The sequence below is a fragment of the Lathamus discolor genome, chromosome Z, assembly GCF_037157495.1.
Source record: "Lathamus discolor isolate bLatDis1 chromosome Z, bLatDis1.hap1, whole genome shotgun sequence".
Classification (NCBI taxonomy): Eukaryota; Metazoa; Chordata; class Aves; order Psittaciformes; family Psittacidae; genus Lathamus; species Lathamus discolor.
Window position 1 is genome coordinate 94,776,709 of NC_088909.1, and position 16,104 is coordinate 94,792,812.

Below are 16,104 nucleotides of genomic sequence, written 5' to 3' on the forward strand. Positions count from 1 at the left end.
AAGTTATTAGGAACCATCTCCTTAAATCTCAAACTGATTCTTTTGGCAGTTTCGGATTATGTAAGAGAAAACTTTTTTTTTCCTGTTATTCACACAATTTAATTTGCTTCCCAAGCCTTGTTCTTACTGACAGATGTGTTTGCAGCCTTCCATGGCATGCAGATTTAATGAAAATAAAGTACACGAAGAGAACTGTTTTACAGAAAGTTCAATTGTTGTAGACGTGCAAACTTTCATGTTTCTATGTGAACCCAATCTCCTGTGCTTCAGTTACTATAGGAATTAGGCTTAAATTATAGGATTTAATTTTCACAATATTCACAGAGTTAGGAAGTTAAATGCATTAAAAAAAAAAAAAAAAGAAAAAAATAGTCTGGGAAAGTGCTGTGGCTGAAAGAGGTCAGTTACATGTGGTTCATTTGTACATTGTGGATTGTAAAAATGTACTTTCTGGGATGTGCCATTACTTTCTACATATCTATAAATGCTATCTGCAGTGCATCTGCTTTTTGTTTATTCATTTTCATTGACTTTCACTGCTGGATCCAGGAATCTGTGAGTCAGGATCGTGTCCTGCCGGTTTTGATGGCAGGTGCACCCAGGGCACTGCCCTGTTCCATTCCTTTAAAGATGTGGCTCAGAGGAAAAGACCTGTCATTCTGGGGGCAGAGTGTGATTATCTCCAAAGTTATGCTTTAAAAATAGAAATCAAAGGGCTTGGGGTTTGTGAGACTTTAGTGATCAATAATGTTGCAAAACAATTTAATCAGACATGGCACTTTTTATGGAAACTGGTACTTTCTAAGGTTATCAGAGAGTTGTCTCAACATTTTTTACACATTTTATGGTAGATTTATAAATATATGGCTGGTATTTATTGCTTCTTTCATATTTATTAAGGATGAAAAATGCTTGTAAGTATAACAAAACTGGTGAATTTAGGCTTCAGAACCTGATGTTAATTCCTAAAAATGCAATCAGATATCTGACTTCATGCCCTTATGTTTGAAACTTTGTAGGCATTGACGTTTTTTAGGATTCATATTGTTCACTCTGCTGCCCTTTTCAGCACTATGGGAGTCCCTGCCTTGGCTTTTCTGTGGGCAGATGAGTGATGGTGAATAACTTACTTCTTTTTTCTTGTTGCCCCCAGAGTACATCTGCATATTAATATGAGCAACAGGTCTTCTCACTCAGCTAGTAACAAAAATCATGAATAATATTTTGGACCATTTAGACTGGCTATGTCTTCAAGCTGCCTCCTTTGTAAGATATAAGTAATTATAAACAATAATAAATGAAATGTTCCCTTTAGATCAGCTCCACTCACAGATGTCTCTAGCTTTAATTCAGTGATGATGTCACTTGAGATACTTGGCCCATTAAGGAGCTTGAAGTGAAGGTCAGGCAGTGCTGATGCTTGATATAATGCTGAAATGAAAATGGAGCTGTACTTATCTCTGTGCTTATGTACAGTCAAGTATTTTTTTGTCATATGGGCACTCAGTTTGGCACTGTGACTTAAGACGAAGAGCTTCAGGTAAATTTTGTCACAAAAGTGGGCTGTTAGTATTGCATGTTTTTTTGCTGAGACCTATTTTTTGTTCGGGTTTACTTTGCTTCTAATGAAGATGAAAGCTTAGCCTAGTAAGGTAGTTTCTATTATCAGTATAAGTGATGAATGAAACGTATACCTCTGTAAAGTCACAGTGAAAATTAGCACTGTAATTTTAATTCAGGATACTGAGGATTGTCATTGTTGACTTGTTTTCTTTATCGCAGAACTATAAAGTGACTGCTTCTCTTTGTTTAGATGGGAAGACGGGTCACACACATTAATTGCAACAGGATAATAAAAACATACATTTTGGCAGTGAAGTCATGTCCTCTGTGTGAGAAGTAATGTATTAGTATGGCACTGGCCAATTTGCAGTAGAAAATATATATTGCAGAACTTAGATATAGTTAACAAATTTTACTTCCTGGTTGGTTGTGACCTTTCCAAGGCTTGCCTAATTCATCTTTCAGCAAAGTACCTTTATTAATGCTTTCAGGTTTAACCTGGATGCAGCGTGCTGTCACATTTATGTGTTGTGCTGTTCTTTTTGCTCCATAGAAGTTGGTTTCCATTTGTGCATGCCTTGAATTGGAACAAATAGAACTTCTATTATAAAACCTAATGTCAAATTGACTCCATCTAGAAAATAATTTTTAAAGGTCACATAAAATTGGTCATTCTCAGCTCTTTTTTTCTGGATAAGTTTGATGAAAAATAGTTTCTTCTGTTTATTAAATCACTGCTTTTTTCCCTTCAGGGCCAGCTCAGGCAGGAGCAGATATTTGTGTTTGTCATCAGCTTAAGGTCCCAAATACAAGTAGATTAAATAGTGGTATATACCTTTCCTGACTACTGAATTATCAATGGTGGATTATTTGTCATAAAATTAAGCATACACATGAGGAGTCAGTTGAGCGTAAAGTGTTACCCTGAGGGTATAGCCAGGCATTTCAGTCAGTGGACGTTTACATCTACTTGAGCAGATGTATGTCCAGTGTAGAGTGTAATAAACTGCAGTTCCCAAAAATTGGCTTTGGTAGCAATTGGATCAGACCCATAGTATCCCAAGTGATATTTGCAAAGAATATCTTTTGAAATCCATTTGTAGAATATTAAATGGCTAAACAAAATTGCCTTTCATTATTTAAAGCAGGTTGAGTCTGCTCAAAAAGTAGATTGAGAGAAGATGCTCAAAAAGAGGCATTATGCTTTCTTCCTCTTTTTCTATTTTATCATTTCATGTGGAGCTTTGTTACAACCACTATTTTACAAGTGAACATTTAGCTCATGTAGGAAAATTTGGATCCTATGGTTTATAATCTCTATCTGCTTGCTGCTCTGGGGGATAAACCTAGTAATTCTGGACTCACCCAGAGACTGAACCAAAAACCCCTTGTTATTTTTATAACTGTTATTTTGCCCTGCAGTCTAGCCTGAAGGTCTTATGTTGCCCTTGGTACAGCTTTCAGCAGGCTTTCCAAACCCTCCATGCACATGTGGAGCTCTTCCTTTCTCCCCACTGTGGGTATTTAATATTCCAGACTCCACACAGCTGACTTAATGTGACTGTCATTTCATATTGCTTGAAGCATGATGCAAATCCTAATTTAAGATTAAACCCAAGATAGCTTTGTGCTACACCTTTAGTACTTCTGAGGGGTGGAAGAGATGTCTGGATGAAATCAATGATGTGAGATTTCAATAAATTTTCAAAAAGTCCAAAGACTTACTTTTTCTTTCTTTCCTTTTTTTTTTTTTTTAATCAGAAATTAATTAGGAAGGAGTAGTCTGCTTCCTGCCTATGTGTGGGAATAGAAAGAGTCATTAATAAAGTGTGAGTAAAAACTGAGATAAAACATGTGAACTCAGACTTCTTCAGCAATTTCATATTCTCTGTGACCAATATTTTGCTAAAATAGTAGAAACCATTCATCTGTAGTTATATATCAGCCACCATCAAAGGCATTGTCAGCTCTTTAGGCAAAAATTTAATGTTGCCAGGGTACTGAGAAAATGTAATGAAAATAACACAGAAAGAAATGCAGTGTTCTTAGAAGTAAGTTCATAAACTACATTTCTTTTTAAACTAGAATTTGAAGTATATGGAAGCTATGAATAAAGAAAATATTATAGCCAAACAATAATAATAATAATAATAATAATAATAATAATAATAATAATAATAATAATAATAACAACATACCATGTGTAATTGAAACTGAGTAGGAAACAAAAAGGAGATATATCTATTAAATTGTTCCCATTATGTGAAATTAAAATGTAGAAAGAGTTGGTTTTCAAGGGAATTTTACTTTTTTTCTCAGTTGCACTAATCTTATGCTACTCTAATAATTTTTTTTTTTTTTGTTTTCCAAAATGCGCACTTCATTCTGGTTCAGCTGTATATTGAGGTGTGAAATTAGGATCCTAAATAAAATGGCCAGATTTTCAAATGTGTTTTACAAAAAATCCTACTTATTTGCATGACATCTGTGGTTGGTAAGTGTTAAATGATAATTAGAAATTTTGTGTTTAATTACCTGAGATTTAGGAGCCTAACTTCAGTTGTGGGCAAATGTTTTAATCATTTGTGTTTTGAACATTATTTTAATAAAAGCATCCATTCATACAGGGAGATCTGTACACACATTTCTCCTGCAAAATCAAGGTAAATCGATTTGTGGTCATTCTGTATTTCTTCCTATCCCACTGGAGGACTGGCTGATGGGCAAGCCAGCATCTGCTGAAATGAGTGGCAATAGCTTACTGTCCTTCAGATCCTCTCTTGACAAGCTACACTTCACTTGTCTCCTAGGAGTTTTAATAATGTTTGGTTCATTAATACAGAAATTGTACTTTGTGAGTACAAAAAGAAAATTATATAAAAATATGACTTCTCTTACTGTTCTTTTTCAATGTATCACAATTGGTTCCAGAATGTAAGAACATAAAATATTAAACATGCAATATATGACTTTAGTCCACAAGGTAGTTTAGCTATTACTTTTAAAAAAAACAACACCTCCCCTTCCAAATGTAGATATGTCAATACGGTACCATAAACAAATATTATTTTTCATTTACAATGTATGCTTTGTGTATTTAAATGTTTTTTTGTTTTTTTTTTGTCCTAGCTAATCACACATTTCCATAAGAAGTTCCTTTTAAGAGAAAAAAACACACCTTTTATTTGCTGGGGAGAGAATATGCTTAAAAGTTATTTTTTCAACATTTACTTCAGATTTTGCCTATGAAGTTTTCTTTAATCCAGAGTCATCATAGTTCTTAGAATAGCCTACACAAATACTAGATTATATAAGCAAAATATGAACGAAAAAAGTATGGTATGGTTGAAAAGATGAGACAGTGTTGTCATGTTAAGCAAACCAGATAATAACCAGAATATCATCATGAATTTTTAATAATACCGACTCTGCAGGCTAAGCTGCACAGGAGCTATTTCTGGATTGAAAGGTTTCAGAAATGATGGAGGGTTGAAGTGTCATTCCCAGGCTGTTGCTGGCAGTCGCTTTGCTGGATTCGGTTTCGCATGAAGTTTTCAACATGTTATTTTTCTTGCAGTACATGGTCACACTGCTAATGAAGAGGCTCTGAAGAAATCTATAATTACACAGTTGTACCACTGTGACAGTATAGAATAGTCCTTGCAGGACCCAAACCCAACAGCAGGCCTCTTTAGTCCAGCAAGGCTCTTGAGTTTGAACTCACTGCTCCAGCTTTTTGATTTGAATTTTGGTCAACTTTTGTAGTATGTTTTCTGTGTCCTGATTCTACTACAGCATTTGGGGAAACCTCACTGAGCCATCATACAGCCTCATGAAGGATTGATACATCTGTAAAAGCTAGGAAAGATTTTAGACATGCTGAAATAAATACCTTGGCAAATCTATCCACCCACTTTTTCCTTTCTTTTTTTTTTTTTTTTTTTTTTAATTTTTATTTTTCTGTGCACATTACCCAATTATATAATTTTAAAATTTGAAATTGAACTGTACCAGCAGAAAATGCTCTAACTCCTGGAAATTCTGTATCAAGATACAAGTTTTGCGGACCATCAGTGTAATCTGAATTGATGTCCAAAAATGGGCTCCATCCAAGTGAAAGAGCCATAGAATTAACATTTTTATACAGCTATGATCACAGGATACATGCACAATCTGTCATGGTGCCTAAGCCCATAGTTGCAGAGGCAGGATAAAGGTGCAGGAGACTTGGGTATATGCAAGTGCTGCTTTTCAGACTCTGGAGGGTTTTGGAGAAACAGATCTTCCCCTGTTTGTCACATGTACCTAGGATCATGTATAAGTTCTAAATATAGAAATGAAGATGTTTGTGGTCAGTTTGGCTCTGATTGTCCTATTTGTGACCCATTTTAAAAAAAAACCTCTCAGTATCCAATACAGTAAAATATTCTGAAAATCTGTTCTCTTACTGTAAAGCTTAATGGGAAGCTTGAAGCAGAAGGGAAATAGCGTAGGTGAGAGCTTTATTTTTGTCCAGCCATAGTAGAGAAATGGGATAACTTGATTTTCCAGAGCAATAGAAAGTACCTGGGGAAGTTGTGATTTCTATGTAAAATATGTATTGTTTCTGTCTGATATTCTGCACTTATTTAGGCAAATATCCCTGCTTTCTCTGACAAAACTTACGAAACTTTTCATGTGATCAGGAATTCATATGCACTTTCTGATTGTAGTATAGTAAGCATGTGGATAAAGTGTAACCCAAGTGAATGTTAGTGTTCCAAAACAATAGTAATTCTTGCTATTTCTTCCAGTTCTTTAATATAAAATTATTTTCATTAACACATCTACTCTCTTAGTTCATATCATGCCACTGAAACTGCAGCTATTGAAACAGCTGTAATGTAAATACAGTTTTAACAAGACAAATGTGTAATGGTGACACTTTTCTGTTTATTTCCATTTACAGTATCTCCTAAATATCAGTTTCATCTCCTCAATTTTGACAGGAGCTAGGTGGTATTTGGATAAGACTTGACATTTTGAGTAATGTTGCAAGCATCTGTTTCCATTGTCTATCAAACTGGGATTGGAATATTTTCTCCTAAAATGGCCTAGATTGGAAAAAAGTTTTGCACATGTAGTTAATGTCTGAGGTATATTTCTACTATGCAGGTTGTGCATTTTGGGACTCAAAACATACACCGTCATTTTCAAATGACGGCAAACTCCCACTAAAAGAAAATAACGTCGAACGACACTGTAACATGCTATAAATATTTGCACTTGCACTTATTTGCAGTGTGGGTACTTCATCTCTGCTTTTAGTTTAGATATGTAAAAGTTAGGATACAAGCATTCTCTGTTTCATGTGTGAATTCTCTTATTTACCAATGCATAGTCATATGCCAATATGCCTATATATCTCTGTCAGTCTGGTGTTTTCAGCACTAAAGCCTGTGATTCCTATGTCTCTGTGTACAATTAAATCATAATTTCTATTTAAAATCCCATTAAATACTAACTGGACATTGTCTGCATGCTCCTGCATAGTGATAACTATGTGTATTAAAATGCAACATATTTATCTTGAGTTGACTGAATTACGTAATGAGTGAAGAATATGCCTGTATTTGTAGTTTGGAAGTTCTTTAATACCAATATAGCAGAATAGTTCTAAATAAAGATTTTATTCTCCATACCACTTGGCAGCTGGCTGCTGCTATTCATGCTAATTCTGTCCAAAAATATCACCCAAGAAAAACCTGAAAATGTCTGTGTTGTTTTTAAGAGTATATGTGTGATTTGCTGTAAGACACATTTCAGATGCAAACATTTGTTTGTCTTAGAATGGAGAAATATTGAAATAAAAATTATTCTAGTATCCTGATGTAAACTTAGCTACTGCAGATGTAGTAGCCGCAGGATGCTCAGTATTTCATGAAAACTGTTGATGATTAAGAGCAATGAATTAACATTTCTGTCATTTGCTCAGTGAACTGGTATGTGCAAATTGGATTAAGAGTATAGAAATGGAAGTAAGACTTGCTTCAATTGAAAGGAGCTGTGGGCTTTAAGAAAACACTTTAGTTGATGACTTGTTATCCAAAATATGCCATTTTTGGCACCTTATAAAAAACTGATGTGCAGCCAAGCATCTGGTATGTCGACACAGCTCTCTGCCCAAATGAATATGCCCAAATTAATGGTCCTTGCTGAGAAACCTCAGCTTTTTTAGTTGTTCAGGATGCCTTTAACCTGCCCACTAAGAATGAAATGATTTTCATTTTGATTTACATCATGTATATCACCTGTAATTTTTGCCCACAGATTTTCCACATGACGTACGATCTGGCCAGTGCCGTGGTAAGAATCTTTAATCTGATTGGAATGATGCTGCTTCTGTGCCATTGGGATGGTTGTCTGCAGTTTTTAGTACCTTTACTCCAGGATTTCCCACCAGATTGCTGGGTGTCCCTAAACGGTATGGTTGTAAGTATTGTTCATTTTTCATTGTGCTTTCTAAATATTATTTTTCTAAGCAGTTAGCCTCAGACTTAAGTGTAAAAATACATGCCCAGTAATACACTGTCCTGCAATTTATTCAAGGTTACTTTTATTTTTTGTTGGTGGGCCCTCAGCAGCAATAAAATTATATTGACTTATTGTCAGTAAATAAGCCAGAAAATACTTTCAGTTTTAAGATAATTTTAATTTATTAACCCTTATTTCTAAAAAACAAACAAACAAACAAACAAAAAAAAAACAAACAAAAAACCCAAACCAAAAACCCCAACAAATAAACAAACACCACCAAAAGAAATTTAGAAACACTCAGTTCACCAGTGCTTTCAATTTAGGCTATAGTTTCAGAATGCTTCTGAAGGTATGTTAATAAAGTTTATTTATTCCAGTGTTGTCCTGTTTGGCTTGTAAATACCTTCTGGGTCGTTTCATGATCCCTTTACCAAGTTGTTCCTAACTTCACAGTCTGCATGTTTTTTTTCTAGTAAGAAAAATAGATTTACTCCAAGGGCAGAATGAGGCTGTGCCTTACTCATAAGGAAGAGTAATGATGTTCTGCTTGCTTAACACGTGCATTGAAGATCAGTGGCTGTGAAAAATAAAGTAGTTTTTATCAAGTCAAATAATGAAGTAATACATAGAATATTTACTTAGGCAATACACTGAAAAAGTTGTTGAAATGTCCCTATACCAAAAAGCCTTAAGCAACTCTGTCACTGGCCATTGAAAAATATGTGTCTCCAGTTTTTACAATTTTAGAATCCATAAGATAGTACTTTTACTGTAGATGGGCATCTTCCTCAGTCACACATATTTCTATTGTAGAAACGTAGCAGTATTTATTCCTTTAGGAAAGTGATACTGTACATTAAGAGCTTGTTGATAAGGTTGTCAGTCATACAGACAAGTACTTGCAGTCATCAAGCAACACCTTTAATGATAAGCAGCATGTTTGCTGACACCTCATTGTGAAGCTTTTCTAAAAAAAAACCAAAACAAAAACAGTGACATATCTTCAAAAATGGGATTGCTACAATAAAAGTAGGTCACCAGGATGCTGACTGGCACATCTTTGCATTCTGCTGCATTCGGGGTTCTGCTTTGTAACATCTTCCATTCACATTTACAAAGGGTACATTTTCTACTAGCTTGTTAAAGATCTGGATGAAAACCATGCTAGTGAGTGAAATGAAGCCTTGGATTACATTTAATTGAAGTATTTAACTTTTAAATAACACTGAACAGTTAATTTTTTTTCTCTTCCATAAGAAGAGCTATGTTTAATCTAAGAAGGCTGTGAATACTGTACACATGCTTAGGGAGACCATTCGTTCTGCCTGCCCACACTCAGATTCTTTTATGGAAACACTCTGTCTCCTGACAGGCCACACACTAATGGAAAGAGTAAATAAAAAGTTACACTTATTTATTTTATTTTATTTTAATTTTTTTTTTAATTATTTTTTGGCAACTTTATCTGTTGCTGCTGAACACACATTGTGGAACTGAAAATTGAACAAGATTGTGTTCATGGCATAGGCAATCTTTTAGTCCTGTGGCAAGAGAAAGAGTTGTGAACTGCCAGTCTGGAATCAGGAGCATATCTAAGGCAAATGTTGGGGCAAACAACTAGACCTTTCTTCTGTCACGGTGTTACGAGACATTTTCTGATTGCTTTCCAGGCTCTGGAAGTGAATTCTTTAGCACTGAACACAGACAGAGAAGCCATCATGGAATATCAGTCCTCTGAAATGATAGAGGAAATAGAAGGATGATGATGTTGATGATGGTAATGATGGATATATGCTTTATTAGTGTATTCAGAGTCTACCTGATTGCTGACTTTGGAGTTTGGAAGGGCTTTGTGTTCCTGCTACTGCAAGAGCTTTGGCAAGAGGGGTACCTTTCTCCCCCAGTATACTGTAGCATATAACAATTTGATCTACTCTGAAATTTAAAATTTTTATTACTGAAATGATGGCACTGAACACTGGGGTTTTGACTCAAGTGCTGTGGAGACAGAAAGTCCGATAAGAATGTTATTATTTCTTCTGACCTTAAGTTGTTTGTGAACTGGTAGTGAAGGCCATGGCAAAAGTACAATACTGTCAGGAAGATAAGGTCCTTCCCTACCCCCAGCTAATGCACCTTTCTGTTAAAGTCTTCCTTTCTACTCAGGTTTTAGTCAGAGATATAGATTAGTAGCTAAACATAACTCCTTGCACCTGCTTACATTTAGAGTTCTGTTCAAATTTCTGTGTCAAATAATTCTGAAATCAGCTGCTTTAAGAAAGGCAAAATTGCTCCTCTTCGAATTTCTGAGTTTTTTGGTTGTGTGAGCATTTCCTGGGTTTCAGACTGTGGCTCCAATGTGTGTTCCTCTAAATGACATTGTTGCAAGGGCTAACCTGAAGCTAATATACCAGGTTTGCTTTGAAGTGATATTTTAGTATTTATTCATTGTGATCATTGCCTTGAATAATTATTCAAGCCAGTGTGAGCTCAGACAGAGAAAGTTAGTTTTCCAGTATGCAAGTCAGTTGCAAGCCAAAGCATTTGCAGATAACCTGTCGCTAAAGGAAGTAGGATGCTATGTTGCCTCCTCAGTTGACACAGCCCAGCGTATTCTTTCAGCCCTTATGTCTTGCGCATCAGTTGCTTCAGGCTGCAGAGTGCAAGAACTTCTAGAAGCCTTCTCCTGAAAGCTTGATTCTTCTATATGACCTTCTAGGTGAAAGTACTGAAATTCCATAGGCATGCTCATGGTTTTACTCTATAAATACTGTTAAAAAAAATAACATCTCTAAAATTTAGTCTTACAAAGCAATAGGATAATGAAACCAAGCTGCATTTTGCTTACTGCCTCTCTGAACAATGTGTCTGTATACAATTAAAGCAAAATAAATCAGTTGGATTTTCATCTTTGAGAGATGATAAAATGACATAGTGTATCATAAAGTCTGAAATTAAATGAAAAGGAACAACTTCTCTGTAAAAAGGAATAAGATCACCACTGGTTAATTCTGCACCAACCTATACCATAAGCAGTACAACAAAAGATCACATTGAGATATTATTGTCAATAATAATAATAATGATAATAATGAACCCATGTAATGCTCTTGTATTGGCCTTCTTGGACAGTTCTAACATTTGCCTTCATGTTGTATGAAATGAAAGCCAGTATTAGAATCTTCCTTAAGTTTTCTAAATGTGATCCCACTTGCCCACTCCTGTATCATTACTGCCATTTGATTGCACTGACTTTATTAATGTTGAATTACTATCAACAAGCAGGATCTTCTGCTCTTCCAGAGTATCAATTTGCTTCTTTTGAAAAATAAGAAAACTAGTAAACACAACATAAAAGTAAGCAGCAGCTAGTTTTTCCTCTCACTTTAACTCATTAAGGGATTTTTTACAAGGGCATGTAGTGACAGGACAAGGGGGAATGGCTTTAAGATAACAAGAGAGGAGATTTAGAGCAGATATTAGGAAAAAATTCTTTTCTATGAGGGTGGTGAGACACTGGAACAGGTTGCCCAGAGCTGTTGTGGATACCTCATCTCTGGAAGTGTTTCATGGCCAGGTTGGATGGGGATTTCATCAACCAAGTCTAGTGGAAAATGTCAGGGAGATTGGAACTAGATGATCTTTAAGGTCCCTTCAAACCCATTCTGTGACGCTGTGATTCTATGTTCCAACCAATCCATTTCAGATGCAGTACCAGTTACTTCTGAAAGGGTGTTCAGCTCTCTGATGCCATTCCTAGTCTAACACTAGGAATGTGACTTTCATTCCCAAAAAAGGTCTGAAGAAGTTTCAGACTTTCACAACGATGCTATTTTCCCCGTGGCTCAAAAAGCCTATTATCTGCAGCTCCTTGCGTGATTTATCCTCAGCTTTCTGATATGCATTGCTTCAGACTAGTGTACTTCCATAATGATTCATAGACTAAACATCTTTACCAAACCTCAGTGTTTGAGCCAACAGTTCTTTAGAAAATTATGAGTAAAACTTGCAGCTGAAAGCAAGAGAGGCACAAGAACAGAAAAGCACAGTGATCCTCTCCGATAGTCAATCTGTGCAAACAGATGTTCTGCATTTTACATTTGGTTTCAGCTGCAGTGAATTACAGAAACACAGTGTGCAAGTCCCAACTGATGAACAATTATAGTCAGATCTTATATGGGACAGAGTTTCTAGCCAAGTAGAGATGAGAGATGACATTTTTGCCACTCATGCCATCTGGCCATACAAGTGTAACTGCTGCCATAAAGTATCCCTTGCAGTAGTTCATTAGTGTTTGTTGTGTTGGAAGTTCATTCTGGCTTTTCATATCACCTAAGGCAAATACTCAAAGGCATGTTAGTCCTTGAAGTAATAATATCTGAAGATCCCCAATCTTTATTTTCCTGTTTATATCTGCAATAATTGTTTGTATGGTTAAGAAAGCATACTGTCCTTTAAGCAAGGCACTGACCTGGCATGTCCATTTTTTTCAGGTATAATGTTCCCTTACTGAGATAAATATCTAGCAAAGAAGAACAAAATTTAACCTGAAGTGTGAATTTTTTAAAAGACAGATGGGATTGTAAAGCTTTTAGAAAGGGCTTGCTTCACTGGCATTTTTCATGGCAGTTAGCCAGTGTTTGCTCAGCAGGAGCCCTTCAGGTCCTCTGATTTCTTTGTTTCAGCTTTTCCTTACTGTCACTGCAGTTGTATTGTTTTTGCAACTCTTGGAGATTTTTAGGTGTTTGATTTAGTAAGGCGGGGTTTGCATTATATTAAACTCCCCTTTGTATTACATCACTTCCTCAGAGACAAAGCAAATCAGACATTAGACTTTTGCTAGGAAAAGAATTTGTGAATTTCTGCTGAAGAGTATAAAATCCCTGTCATTAAAAAATAAATCACTTAATTGGATACTTGATAGGGAAATTCAGAAATGCAGGAGATGGTTAGGATTTATGATGCTGTAAGAACTATACTAAGGTATATATAATATGACCAAAACCTATTTAATAATAACACAGAGAACTTAACATTTCTTAGTAAATATTTTTATTTCATTTGCACAATTTATTTATGACACAATTTGGAAATACAGTAATACCAATAACAGCAATATGTAACTGACATTCTTAGCACTAAAGTACACATATTTTAGGAATCTACAGCTAATAGTAATATCCCTTCTAGTATATGAATTATGGAGTTTAACCGTGACAAGTGCAAGGTCCTACACCTGGGTCGGAGCAATCCCAGGCACAGCTACAGACTGGGCAAAGAAGAGATTCAGAGCAGCCCTGCAGAGAAGGACTTGGGGGGGGGGTGCTGGTCTAGGAGAAAATGAACATGAGCCAGCTGCAGTGTCTGCTCACAGCCCAGAAAGCCAACCGTATCCTGGGCTGCATCAAAAGGAGCGTGACCAGCAGGTCGAAGGAGGTGATCCTGCCCCTCTACTCTGCTCTTGTGAGACCTCACCTGGAGCATTGTGTGCAGTTCTGGTGTCCTCAACATAAAAAGGACATGGAACTGTTGGAACAAGTCCAGAGGAGGGCCACGAGGATGATCAGGGGACTGGAGCACCTCCTGTATGAAGACAGGATGAGAAAGTTGGGGCTGTTGAGCCTGGAGTAGAGAAGGCTGCGTGGAGACCTCATAGCAGCCTTCCAGTACCTGAAGGGGGCCTATAGGGATGCTGGGGAGGGACTCTTCATTAGGGACTGTAGTGACAGGACAAGGGTAACGGGTTAAAACTTAAACAGGGAAAGTTTAGACTGGATATAAGGAAGAAGTTTTTTACTGTAAGGGTGGTGAGGCACTGGAATGGGTTTCCCAAGGAGGCTGTGAATGCTCCATCCCTGTCAGTGTTCAAGGCCAGGCTGGACAGAGCCTTGGGTGACATGGTTTAGTGTGAGGTATCCCTGCCCATGGCAAGGGGGTTGGAACTAGGTGATCTTGAGGTCCTTTCCAACCCTAACTATTCTATGATTCTATATGCAGATGTTAAGAATTCAGTTATTGCTCTCTTTTGCAAGCAGTGCTGAGTTAGTCGTTGAGGTCATTTCCCCCTTCGTCAAGATGGTGAACTAATAACCTGTTCAGTGGGTTGGGATCAAGAGATAGGCTTAAAAATAAATTGGCTCATGAGAATATATGCGTATGATTTGACACTGTAAGAAAATGGACAGGAAAATTTTGGTCATAAGTATGTGCACTGCTAAATTACAAGGTATGTTTAATACAGTCTGAGGACATGTGTTAACTGCAATACCAAAGTTTCAAGCTAAGCTATGAAGTAGAGAAATAGGATAGCTGAGGATACAGTTGATTTAACTGAGTGTGTCATGATCAGTGAAGAGGAAAACAAATCAAGTTCTCAATTGTCCAACAATGCTGAGGCTTTAAGAAGACCATATGGGTTTTGGCTTATGCTTTTTTCTGTTCTCTGACAGGTTAGCAGGTCATCTACTTTTGCAGGGCTAGAAAGGGAAGTAGTATTAAATTTTTCTTCCCATCTTCTTTCCTTTGATGTAAGAGTCTATGTAATTTTATTGGTATCTCCTGTACTTTTGGACTGTATATTTTCAAGAGTAGATTTCTGATGTGCTTACCTGCAAAGAGTTAATAGATTTCCTGTGCCTCATATTTATGGGAACTATTTCATTAATTATGGGTTTTTTTGGTTTTGGGGTTGTTTTTTTTTTTTGTTTGTTTTTTTAATGCATTGATTTTTGCCAACTAGAAATTCCAAATAATAAGGAAGTTTCTGTGGTTATACCCAGCATCTATACAATATGTTTTAAAAGTTATTTTCATCATGGCTGCTGTTTCTTGTCCTATCTTTTTTTTTTCCCATGCTATTTTCTTACTACTTAGTTTATGTTTTCTGGTTGAGATTGTATTATTTGTATCTTTCAACCTATGAAGCACTGCTGCAGAGCAGTGTTTTTCTTCTTCTTTCCAAAATTATGAAACAGAGCAGAAATGGGTTTAGATTCTGTTAAAGTCAGGCCTCACTGGTTCCCTGGCCTAAACCAATGACAAATGCATTCACCTTCATGAATTACTGTCATTGATGTGTTCTTAAGTTATCGTTTTGGGTTCATTGTGCTAATAACATGAGCTAATTGAGACGTACAGTCTTCAAAGTTGGAAAATAAAGGTTCAGAATCATTCACAGGGAGTTTTAAAACTTCCTACAAGTTTAAAATTAGTGAAAGTACTTACATTATCCCTGAATATTTGGATTACAACTGAGACAAAAATGAAAACAGTCCTAAAAGAAGACCTTCCCAGTTGTAATCTCACAACAGCAACATTAGCAATTGTTTAGCATTATGAATTCAAGTATTGTCATAAGCCATACTGCCTTACTTTACTCTCACTAAAATACTTTTAAATCAGTGTTGTAGTATTTATATAATTATTTAATGCTGATGGTGACAGTTATCTCAGTATGTATAGGTGCTCAGTGCTAAAGAGAAAGATCTAAATTAGAACACCCATGTTTGCAAGTGTTGATTGTAGCACTGTGATAAAAGGTGCTAAAGAGGATGACTTGTGTAATGAATTATTTGGCTGCCTTGCATGCTTCTGTTTCTTTCAGATAGAAAGCTGGTCTTCCTTATATGGGATGAGAATAATGAAACAATTAGTTAGAGGAAGCATACAAAGGGAAATTGATGTGCTTAATAGATACTAACTTATTACCACACTTTTTCTTTGTTATCGTAAGAGCTCGTAGGAAATTATAAAGATCTGTATGCAAGGAAGGACTTGCCCATTTAGCATAAAAATTTAATTTCCATGTTTCCCCCTCAAGAATCAATCCAGCTCATAAATGCTTATACTGCAGTATATTGTGAAGACATTACTGGTAACTGTAAATTACAAAATACTTTATGTAAACCTTAAACTTGACACAATACAAGAAACAGCACGTAATGTGGTTAGGTTTCACGTTTGCAGACATTTCTAGGGGAAAATGTAGACACGATAAAGCATAACTTAAGCCATTTCTATAATAAA

General features: G+C 36.1%; 1 protein-coding gene across 1 annotated transcript in view; it reads left to right on the top strand.

Moving 5' to 3' along the window:
* HCN1 (hyperpolarization activated cyclic nucleotide gated potassium channel 1) overlaps positions 1-16,104 on the top strand; it is a 193,097-nt gene that overhangs the window by 96,800 nt on the left and 80,193 nt on the right. The window contains exon 3 of the mRNA XM_065661692.1: positions 7,873-8,034. Coding sequence (XP_065517764.1) covers positions 7,873-8,034 — 162 coding nt within the window. The remainder of the gene's footprint in view (positions 1-7,872; positions 8,035-16,104) is intronic.